The 12,243-nt window shown below is 39.6% G+C and overlaps 1 protein-coding gene across 1 annotated transcript; it reads right to left on the reverse strand.

Moving 5' to 3' along the window:
• Nucleotides 1-2,934: 2,934 nt before the first annotated feature.
• LOC146511923 (uncharacterized) lies at nt 2,935-11,894 on the reverse strand. Its single transcript, XM_085171688.1, has 4 exons — nt 11,634-11,894; nt 8,069-8,224; nt 4,705-6,402; nt 2,935-4,473 (listed from the first exon to the last, which is right to left on the reverse strand). The coding sequence occupies exons 2-4, from the start codon at nt 8,084-8,086 to the stop codon at nt 3,700-3,702; spliced, it is 2,490 nt and encodes an 829-aa protein (XP_085027814.1). The 5' UTR covers nt 8,087-8,224; nt 11,634-11,894; the 3' UTR covers nt 2,935-3,699.
• Nucleotides 11,895-12,243: the final 349 nt, after the last annotated feature.

Raw genomic sequence — 12,243 nt, forward strand, 5'->3', positions numbered from 1 at the left:
AACAGGACAATGATCCCAAACACACATCAAAAGTGGTAAAGGAATGGCTAAGTCAGGCTAGAATAAGGGTTTTCGAATGGCCTTCCCAAAGTCCTGACTTAAACCCCAACATGGACAATGCTGAAGAAACAAGTCCATGGTAATGGTAAAATGGTAAATGGCCTGTATTTGTATAGCACTTTATTTAGTCCCCAAGGACCCCAAAGCGCTTTACACTACATTCAGTCATCCACCCATTCACACACTGGTGATGGTAAGCTGCATTGTAGCCACAGCTGCCCTGGGGCGCACTGACAGAGGTGCCCCAGGGCAGTTAAATTTGATGTCAGAAAGCCATCAAATTTAACTGAACTGCACCAATTCTGTCAAGAGGAGTGGTCAAAGATTCAACCAGAAGCTTGTGGATGGCTACCAAAAGCGCCTAATTGAAGTGAAAATGGCTAAGGGACATGTAACTAAATATTAACACTGCTGTTGCATATTTTTGACCCAGCAGATGTGATTACTTTTTTATGTCAACCCAAAATAAAGTCATGCTGCTGCACTGAAAAGAGCTCCTTGGTGTTCTTCCAGCAGGAGTTGGGCCTGGGCATCCCTGCAGAGACTGCATCCCCCATGACCTTGATAAGTGCTAGAAGATAAATGGGTGGCTAGATGTGGAAAAAAAGAAAGATTAAATTAAATATTCTAATACATAAAACTATAAATCTACTGCTTATTTGTTTGTGTGGCTTTATTTTGAACATGTTGAAATAATACAAGAACATCAAAGAAAAGAAAAAACACAACTAATCACAACAGAAAATAAGCAAAACAGAATAATCCTAATAAATAATGTGGAGAAGCATGAGCCTATGTAACCCCCCATCTTTTTTGTTTTTGTACCAATAATCATCACCCTTTTCTTCTGTTTATATCGTATCCAATCATAAATCCTTTCTTTACATGTTTACATCGTGCGCCAGGAGGTAAACATATTTATGGATCTCTGTAACCAGTATTATCCTTATGGCCCTTTTTATTTGTTATATGGATAATGATGATAGTGAGCATTTATAAGTATTGGCCCAAACCTCTGCACAATAATTCATATAAAGTGAAAGCAGAATGTGTTTTGCTTTACTCAATATTGAAATGTTTCTTGGAACTGTGTTATGTATGTTTTATATGAGATTTCCATCTTATTTTATCATCTATTTTTCGTTATCATCTATTATATCCGTCTATACCAAGGAACCTATGCTGAACTCTTTCAATTTCCACAGCATCTATGTGAGTCTGCACTTTAGTTGGACAATTCCCAAACAAGATGATTTTAATTTTTAAGTAAAATTAAAATCATTCGCCCAGAAAAAACAAATATTTGTGTCATAAAAACAAACAAATAAAACAAATAACTAAATAAATACTGAATCCTTATGGATCAAGTACAGAACCTCCAGGAAAACCACAAGCAATGTCCAAGCATGATGAGGAATATTCTCCCAACTTTCAAATTGTTTCCTGTCCCTTAAATAAATTTACAATCAGATGTAAAATTATTTACATCTGATTGTAAAATTAGATGTAAATAATCCATCCCATATCGTTTAATAGTGGTTATTAATTACGATTTCATGGCTGATTTTTTCTTAAATGCTTTTTGAAGATTTAGGAATAATCCAGCCACAAGCTGTTTCTGATCTACAGCATTTGTAACCTCCTTGATTAATACCAGTGTTTAATGGCTCAATCTGAATCGATACTGACCGTTATCCTACTGTTGACGGTCAGTATTACTTTCCCCCGCCTGTCCCGTTTGGTTCTTTTGCCATCAGAATTATTGTTTAAAGGCCAAGAAAGATGCCCAACGGATTTACTTTACCAAATGGACCATCCCGGCCTTGCCGCATTGGTCCATTTGATTGACATTTGTTTTTATCGTTTATTTCATTTTATTTTCACTTGCTACAGGACAGACATGACTGAGGGAAAGAAAAGGGAGAAAGAAAGAGAGGTAGGGAAAGAAAAACAGCGGGTAAGAGGAACGGTGATAATAACAGTATACTAATACTACTAATACTGAATCGATACTACGGTCACTGACTGACTTATGACAGGTTGAATATTAATATTAACTACTTCAATAAATGACAAGCAAAACACTAATGGTGATATCAGAGATTGCACATAAAGACAGGAAATGAATCTGTGTCAGAGATCTCCTTCAGATTCAGAGGGAGGGGGGCGAGTGAGACGGAAACTCAGATGTTAAGAACCTTTTTATTTGAAGTGTTTACCACATTAACATCTAACAGACACCGTTTAATATTTAGATCAACAAAAAAGTTGAATACAGTGCTCTTTTCTAATAAAAAGCTAGTTTAACCTTCAACAATCAAGCAGCTGACTTGAGACGAACACTTCCCAATGAACTTTAGGAATTTCTTAGTTACTAATGCAAGAAAATAATAACTACTCAGAAAAAGCTGGCAAATAATAATTAAGTGGAATTTTCACAACTTGACAAACCAGTATTTTTTCATTCAAAACTTTATTCAAATGGTCAGTAAATTTCCTCAACAACCTTACGAGATGACAAAGCACACTTATTGAACCAAAAATCTTGAGAGAAAAAGTCAGAGAAGTAAAATAATAATACTTTTCATTTTTTTCAGTCCCCTACAAAAGGTTAAGTCTTATCTTCTTTACAAATTCTGAGTAGCAAAACAAGAAAGGTTCACAAATAATACAATTTCTGACAGCTAAACCACAATGCTGTTGTCTGAGGCAATAATTATTATGGAGACTCACGCTTGCCCTTAGCAATGTTCAAATGTTGCTAAAATCCAAAGGAAGTGTTGACAAAGAACATAAAGGTAAACTAAAACTAAGTTAAAAGTATGCAACTAAAACTTTTATAACCACTCAGAGGAAGTGTATTAAGCATATGCAAATACCCCATTTCCACTGACTGGCAGTTGCTGGTTTGAAAAATTCTAGCACTGGTAAATTTTTTCAGACTGTTTCCAGTTTGAACAGTTTTATCTAATAAGAACTTGTGTGGACTAATTTTGAATCTAACCAAACCAAAACATTCTGTCTAAACTTTGACTGAGCTAATGGAACATGCAACATTAAAAAAGGCCCAAGTGTTTCCTTCATTTAGGCTTAAGTCCCCTTACAGTCCTGGAGGTAATTTAATTTGCTTATTTAACAATTTATCATTTCAATGTCTAAACCACTTTTTCACTCTACATTTTACTGGTTTTCTCAGGGCCTATAGAGAAACAAGCACCACTGCACAACAGACCAATAAGGTCATTAAACAATGGATAATCTAATGTACCATTTTGTTGTACTGCTACCGAACTTTAAAGGTACTGAAAGTTAAGTAAATGGTAAATGGCCTGTATTTGTATAGTGCTTTCACTAGTCCCGCCTAGGGACCCCAAAGCGCTTTACACACCCAGTCATCCACCCATTCACACACTGGTGGAGGCAAACTACAGTTATAGCCACAGCTGCCCTGGGGCAGACAGTACACAAGATGTGACATTAACTGAAATCTCAGGAATCTATATCTATTCTGTGCAGCCTGATCTCGAGAGTTTTAAGTCTGAGACCATAAGTCTGGCTAGATGCTTCGAGGCACTTCCTTTTATCCAGTGAAGGAAATGATTTCTGCTCAGCATGTTTGATCTGATGTTTCCACAGACCTCACGATGAAGCAAATATTTTTGGGCACTGGTAACAATAAAACTGCTTATTTGCAATGTGGCTACGCTTGTGACTGGTGTAGGAATTGTGAGTCCTGAAACTCTTGTCGCACTGGTCACAGTCATACTGTTGCTCTTTGTCGTGAACATGTGCATGTCGTGCGCGCATAGATGCTGAAATAAAGGATTTGTCACAGTGTTTGCACTTAAAAGGTTTCTCCCCAGTGTGGGTACGTTCGTGGTACTCAAATGAAGACAGGGAGTTGAATATCTTTCCACAAACTTCACAAGGAATTATTATTTCTTTGGTGTGGATGAGGTGATGTAAGCGGTAAGATCTTGAATGTCTGAAGCTTTTCCCACACTCATCACAGGAGTATGGTTTTTCTCCAGTGTGTCCACGTTCATGAAGCATGCGATGACCTGAGGATGTGAAACTTTTCTCACAATGTCGACACTTGAATGGTTTCTCCCCTGTGTGAATTCGTTTGTGTCTTCGGAGACTACCTGCGTTGGTGAATGATGACCCACAGACATCACAGACATGACCTTTAACCCCACTGTGGACAATGTTGTGGCATTTTAATAGACCCAGTGTTGGGAAGCCTTTCCCACATTCTTTGCAATAGTTCAGTTTGTGTCCAGTGTGCATGTTCTGGTGTCTTCTTAAGGTTAACAGCTGGCTGAAAGTGTTTCCACACTGGACGCAGCGGTATGGTTTATTGCCACAGTGCTGACAGCGGCGAGGATTTGAGCCATATGTGCTGCTCCATTTCTGAAACAATTACCAAAGGTTATAAGGAAAACAATCTTGGGATTATAAATTACAGTGAATAATGAGCTAACAAAAAGCTGCATAATCAGTTACAGTCTGAGATCTTAGGTATTTACTTCTCACATCTGACACACAGACTCCGCACTTACTGTCTAATGTCTAAAATACTTAAAACAATATGATATGAAAAAAAAATTTCAGAAAACATTTCTTGAAATATATTTCAAATACCTGACAGTGATGGCACTTGATTGGTTTCTTTCCTTTGTGAATCTGTCGATGGTGCCACAGAGAGCTGGAACTTTTAAAACGCATACCACACTGGTCACATTTGACTGGTCTCTCCCCAGTGTGGTCTCGTTTGTGGATTATTAGGCTGCGATAGTGGCTGTAAGCTTTCCCACACTGTTCACAGCGATGTGGTTTCTCCCCTGTGTGTGTAACTTTGTGGGCTTCTAATCCTGAATACAAAGGAAAACATCTACCACATACTTCACAGCAGTACAGATCCTCTCCCGTGTGCATTCGTCGGTGTCTTTTCAGGGTCACTTTCTGGCTGAAGTTTTTTCCACAAAGGTCGCAGCGATATGGCTTGAGTCCAGAGTGGGTATGCTGATGGAGAGTTAAGACTTGCTTGGAGGAAAAAGCTTTTCCACACTTATCACACTTGTATGGTTTCACTCCAGTATGCCTGTGTTGATGGTTTTTTAAGTTACTCTTGCTGACAAAAGCCTTTCCACACAGCTCACAGCTGTGTGCCTTCACTCCACTGTGAACGAGCTCATGCCTCTTCAGGTATGCCAAATGAGCAAACTCCTTCCCACATTCATCACAGGAGTGTAGTTTCACTCCAGAGTGGGCAACTAGGTGCACTGCTAAGCTACGTTTTTTGGCATAAGCTCTTTCACACTGGGTACACTTGTATGGTTTTTCTCCAGTGTGAGTGCGTAGATGAATTTTGAGGTTGCCGGACTGTGTGAATCCTTTCTCACACTTATCACAGCGGTATACTTTATCACCAAAGTGGACTCGCTGGTGCCTTCTGAGCTCAGCTGATGAAGTGAAAGCTTCCTCGCACTGGTCACAAGAGTAACGCTTCTCCCTTGTATGAAGTTTACTGTGTTTCTTTAGATTTCCTTTCAAGAGGAAAGCTTTTCCACATATCTCACACAGGTACTGTTTCACATTTTCATGTATTTTCTTATGTGCTTTGAGGCTGGCTGTCCAACAGAAAGCTTTTCCACACTGGTCACAGGAATGTTGTTTTTTCCCAGCATGGCTGTTCTGGTGTTCTCTGAGACTATTTTGTTTTGTGAATCCTTTCCCACACTCATCACACCAGAACCTTTTTTCTCCAGTGTGAGCTCTCTTATGTACCTTCAGGTAGTTGAGTAAACTGAAGGACTTGCCACACTCCTCACAGGTGTACGGCTTCTCTCCAGTGTGGATGCGCAGGTGTCTTTTCAAGGCTGCTATATGATTAAATGACTTTCCACACTGGCCACAGGAGTACGGTCTCCTTCCAGTGTGGGTGTTCTGGTGTTCTTTTAAAGCACATAAAACTGGGAAAGCTTTCTCACATTGATCACAGGGATATGGTTTTTCTCCAGTGTGGGTGCGCTTGTGTACCGTGAGGGCAGATGTGTGACGAAAGGTCTTTTGACACTGGTCACAGCTGAAGGGTTTTTCTCCAGTGTGAATACGTGTGTGAATTCTTAGAGCTGCTGCTGTGATAAAAGCCTTTTCACAGTGCTCACAGCTGAAGGGTTTCACTCCAGAGTGGATGCGTTGGTGGTTTCTGAGCTGTTTTGCAGTGGGAAAAGTCTTTCCACATTCTTTGCAGGGGTGTGATTTGTCTTTGTTTGTTGCTGGGGAAGCCTTATCATCCTGGGATCGCTGAGTTCTCACTTTGCTTTGTCTTTTACATTTCTGCAACAACAAACAGATACAGGAGTAGAGACAGTGAGTGCAAAGTATTCATAGTCAACCTTAAACCACATTGTTCTCTCATGACAAAAGGTGAGACCCACCTTTGTGACATTTTGTGTGATTAGGGCTGGGCCACATCATACAGTTCACGATAATACCATTATAATGTTAGGCAATGATAAGAAAATGAAATATCGCAATAGAATATGGGTAAAACGCGGATGTGCAGTGCCTTTGTTTTCATACACACATTGCGGAAAAAGCATGGCGGCAATGGAGAATGAGAAGGCGGAAACTGGATCGTTAAATGAAACAGATGAACCACAATTGGTTTGTAAAAATGATGCAACTTCAGTGGTGTCTAACTGGTTTGGCTTTCATCCGTCAGATACACACCAAAGCACAATTTTTGGTAGAGCATGCAAGCGGGCCGTCATTATTACCGAACCGATTTTATGTACACGGCGCTCAAAAATCTGTCAAAAAATGTTTTAGTACGACTTTGCTAAGCTACGAAGCCGCACCGCTTGATGGATTGTTGGAGCATTACGGCTATCATAGGCGGAGCCTCGCGGAGTGATACGTACTGTGCTTCAACATAATGTTACCGTATTGTGTGTGTATAACCTCTTTTTAAGTTTTGTGGATATTATACATGGTTATGCTGAGGATATGTCGGCCAGTTTCCACTTTGCCTTTTGGTTAAACTGTCAGCAAAGAATTTGCACTGTTACATTTGTATATAACTTTAATTCACATAAAACAGCTGCTTGTTTAAGTGAAAATACATTGATGGGTTTGTTTGTTTTTTTGCACTAATAAAGTTGTGGAGTTGTAAAGTATTTTGTCTCGTGTCAATTATATCGTCAGTTATATCATTATCGCAAATTTTCAAATGTATATCGTGATAAATATCTTTGGTCATATCGCCCTGCTCTACTTGTAAATCAAATGTGTAGTTGTGAACTGAGTTTTGTAACCTTGTAAACCAAAATATCTGAACATTTTATGTTTGTGCATCTGCAGATGAGAATTTGTGTGTGAGTAAAAAACATTTACACGAGTTACAATTTTTTTTTGTTAAGGCCCGGTTACAGCAAAATACTACGTGTAAAACTCTGCGCTCAGGTTTCCTGGCTGTGTGTGAGTTTCAACTTACAAGTAGGGGTGGGCGATATAAACGATATACGATAGAAACTATATAAATTTGGCCAACGATAGAGATTTTGACTATATTGCTCTATCGCGATAGCGCATGTTGATGATGTCATCAAGCTGCACCTGTTTTGCTCTAAAGCATCGCAGCGGCTGCTGTCATATGTCACTGTATGATAATACAACCATTATCATCTGCAAATTATGCCGGGCGACAGTCATAGCAAAGAGATGAAGCACTTTTATCGAGTGGAAGAAAAGTTGGCGTTCATCCTCCAGCTTCACTGTGCTAATGTTATGCTAACATAGCTGTGTGGCTAGCAATCACGTAGCACAACATTATATACCAGGTAGTCCAACTTCAGTAACCCTGCAAACGTCACTGCTGTTTAGTTTTCTGCACTCCATCTTTGGCTTCAACTACTAAAACACTTAAACTACAAATTTTTTCAAAATCCGCTATCATCAACAGTTTTGTGTCATATCACTGACACTGAGGTGCACTCCTCACCTTCTTTGAAGAGCTCATTGTTCCTCTGCAGTGGCTGAAGGAGGACCAAGCTCCTCTTCCTCAGATCGTCTTCATCCCACCAAACATCACATCAGCCTCCGTCTGTGTTTTCAGATTTCGACTCCACCCTTTATCTCGTAGATTCAGGATTCAATCCTAAACGTAAACATGACATGAAAGTCTTTAGATGTGAGAATGTGTTCGTCACTGCAGAGACTCGAGTGAGTAAAAACGCGCTCCTTCATCTCAGGATCATGATTTTATTTCATTGTATTTTAAAGACCTACAGAATCTCAGATTATGATAACAGCTAATGTTGGGTGTGAGTAAACAGCGTATGCAGTATATAAACACACCCAAGAAAACGACCTGGACTGTGGCTCGGTCCAGGTTCAGATGGAAATAAATTCAGCATTTATGAATAACGATCCCAGAGTCTGGAGGGAGAGGGGAGGTGTGACGCACACGGTGAAGTTTCTGTGGTCTGTGATGATTTGAGGCACCATGCTAGCTGCTGCTGTTGGTGGCGGTTGGTCCAAAGTCAACTCTGTTGCTGTGTCCCAAAACGTCGGCTGCATCCTTCAGAGGACCCGGCCTTCGCGGTCTGTGTGGGCCGCGTCCTTCTAAGACCGAGAAGGCCGGAAGTGCAACGCTGTGAAATGGGACGGTCTCGCCTTCAGATTTGCGTCACCGCGGTGTCGGTGGAGTTTAATAAACTTGCCCGTCTGCTCCTTGCTATCTAAAATATAACAGGAGACTGGAGTAAACTCTCGACCGTCTCACACTTCTGTTTAACCCTCCTCTCAAGATATTCTTCCTTCTCGCCTCTTTAAAGAAGCTCTTCATGTTATTGGGCCGAGTATTTTATTTGTATTAAAAACTTCATTGTCATCAGGTTGTGTACCAGCTGTGTTCAAACATGCTGTTGTGCAACTTGTGCTTCCAAACTTCAGGCTAATGTCTAAACGTTTTAGACCCTCAGAGGATTTGTGAAGAGTTCCAGTCTGGTTTTAAATCTCATCACAGTACTGAGCAGTGTTGGGCAAGTTACTTTGAAAAAGTAATTAGTTATAGTTACTAGTTACTTCTTCAAAAAAGTAACTGAGTTAGTAACTGAGTTACAAGATTCTAAAAGTAATTAATTACTTGAAAAGTAACTATTGCATTACTTAAAAACTATGTTTAACCCTCTGGGCTCCAGGGTATAATCGGCCATTTTAACCACTTTGATGTTTCCTCTACATTTACCTTTAAAAACTATTTACTTTGCTTTGTTTGGTATCATTGTTTTCAGCACAACCTCACGTGTCTGAATCTACAGTCATGTTTTCATTTTGACAAACTGTATTAACACAACTGATATAAAATCAGACAGAAAACATAAAATCAGAGTAGAAAGTTATATTTTTACTGTAACAACCACAAACATGTTTAATTAATCAGATTTCATAACTTTAAATGCAAATATAAATTGTCAATTTTAATTTATATGCACAAGTTTTGCAAACAACAAAGTTATTTGCGGCCATTTACCTTTTACCCTTTTTAAAATAACCATTTCAAACTATTTACAGAACAATCAGCTGTTCTTCAATAAGATGCCACAAATTATTTGTGCCAAATATTTCTGTCCACTATAAAGGAAACATCACAGCTGATACCTGCAGGTCTGACAGCAGCAGGTGTGTCACTGCTGTTTCTACCTGGAGACAGCAGTCGCCTCATTGACACACAACACAAAACTGTCCACAACACTACACACTAACTACACAAGACAACACATTAACTACACACTCCAAACACACTGAACGTCACAAATCTCTCTCTTCCTAAACAACCAAATGTCATGTTGCCATATCATTTTTGGTCCACATGGTGCATTTTTCCACCAACACGACAACACTGTTTTTTGTTTTTGTTTATGTTTTGCTCATAAGCAGAGAGGTCTCGCTGCTGTCCTCAGACAGTCAACATGAAACTATTGAGGAACAAACGCGTTTATATTGTTTATCATGACTGGTTTTACTGGCCATCAACACAGTTTATAAACTGGTATATGTCACCTTGTTGCTTTGTCTGTAAGTGGTCATGTGATTGACCACGACTCCTTTACTCTTCCTCAGTCAAACAGCAGCACTCATGCGATTGTTTTGCCCCCTGAGCTCCAGCTGTTGTGCTAGAAAGTCAACGCCGTTAGTAACGCCATTATTCCCATCACTGGTACGGTGACTGCGCTTTTACGAGATTTTAATGGTCTTCTTTTAACCGTCGACTCGGGTTGCTCTGTGTCCTTTTAGATTTGACTCCTGACTTTGGGATCTAATTTTAGGAAATACAACATTCCCTTTCATTGTTATGCTGACGAAATCAAATTTTACTTCCCCTTGAAACTGGACGTCTCTGTCCCAGTGCAGCCTTTAACTGTTTACATGATGTCAAAGACTGGTCAACACACAGTTTTCTTACACTAAATGAAAATAAAACTGAAGTTTCGGTTTTTCACGCCCCTTTGAACAAGTTAGCCGATACCCTCGGTCCTCTTGCTTCTCATCTTTCTTTCACTGTAACGAGTGTTTTTAGATATCTCCTTTAAATTAGAGAAGCAAGTGTCCACAGATGTGACAACAAGCCAAAGCTCAGCCTTATCTTCCCCCTGAGACCTGCAAACACTTATTCATGCCTTCATCACCTCTTGACCAGCTACTGCAGTTCCCTCTGTTTGGGTCTCCAACACTCATCTCTCCATCGCTTGCAGTTATGCTGCTGCACGTCTTTTAACAGCTCTTAGAATATATGAACACATCACTCCAGTTTTAGCAAACTTACACTGGCTCCCTGTAAAGTATCGTATTGATTTTAAGATTCTTTTACTTAATTTTAAAGTTTTAAATAATATGGCGCCCAGTTATTTAAACAAACTCAACATGTACGACCCCAAAAGAGCACCGAGATCGTGCAGCCAGAGTCAGTCTTTTAAATCACGTCTTAAAACTCACTTTTTACTTTTAATTCGAGTTCAGTTTGAGCACCATCAGGCCTGTTTTATGTTTTTAATGTTAATTTATTGTCATTTCTCTGTATTTGTTTCTCTATTGTTTTTTCTTGTTTCTAACCAGTTGTGAAGCACTTTGGTTAACTCTGTTCCTTTTAAATGTGCTTTACAAATACATTTTGAATTGAATTAACCTGAAGATGTGAGCTGCTTTAAAAAATCACCTGAAGAAGAATCTGCTGAGCACACATGAGGAAGTTTCTCCATAAAAGCAGGTAAAACCGTCTCTTTGCAGGTGAAATTTGATGCTGCAGCAGAGGGGATTCATTCAAACCATCTGCAGCTGCAACATTAAAACGAATAATATTATTATCGCAGATAAACGTGTTTAATGAGTACTTCACGTCGACACTTAAACTTTGACTGCGAGTCTAAATTCGTGTTTTCAGGCTGTGGTGGAGACACTTTCATGTGGAGCAGTGGGCTCGCGCTGTCTCACACGTGTCAGCTTCAGGTATCACTTCAGCTGCCTCCGCACGCGCCTAATGAGCGTGCGGGACATCGCGGGCTAACCTCAGGCTGGCGCAGACGCGGTGGTTTCCTCCGGACGAGCTCAGGCCACAAACCCGGGCTGGAAGTCTTGGGTAAGGCCGGACGGTTGTGCTGAAGCGGATCTTCAACTTTTATCCTTCTTTTTCTGCAGCTGCTTCTTCTTCTTGTCTGACTTCCGTTGTTCCACCACCTCAGATCCGCATCATCGCCACCTGCTGGTCTGGAGTGCAAAGCAATAAACGCGCCTCCGTGAGCTATGGAGGGCCTCAACTGCATTATTACATCATTTAACAATGAATTAAACACATGTCATTAACTAATTCAAAATGGAAGTAATTAAGTAGCTAATTAATTAAAGTATAATTAATTAATTAAATTATTTTTCTTTGAAGTTTGTAAAATATTTTGTTTGCAATTTCAGAATCAGAATCAGCATACTTTAAGAAAAATTATGTGAGTTACAGTTGCTCCAGTACAGTAACAGTAAGAAAAACATATCTAACCATATGATATGTTACAGATTTAAGAAATAGCACAATATATACACAAATCACTCCATAATAGGATTGACAGAGGTGATTATAAATAAATATCAAGAATATTGGCAGCAATATTACTGAGTAGAAAAGAG

The sequence above is a fragment of the Neolamprologus multifasciatus genome, chromosome 9 (genome assembly GCF_963576455.1).
Source record: "Neolamprologus multifasciatus chromosome 9, fNeoMul1.2, whole genome shotgun sequence".
In the NCBI taxonomy this organism is placed as follows: domain Eukaryota; kingdom Metazoa; phylum Chordata; class Actinopteri; order Cichliformes; family Cichlidae; genus Neolamprologus; species Neolamprologus multifasciatus.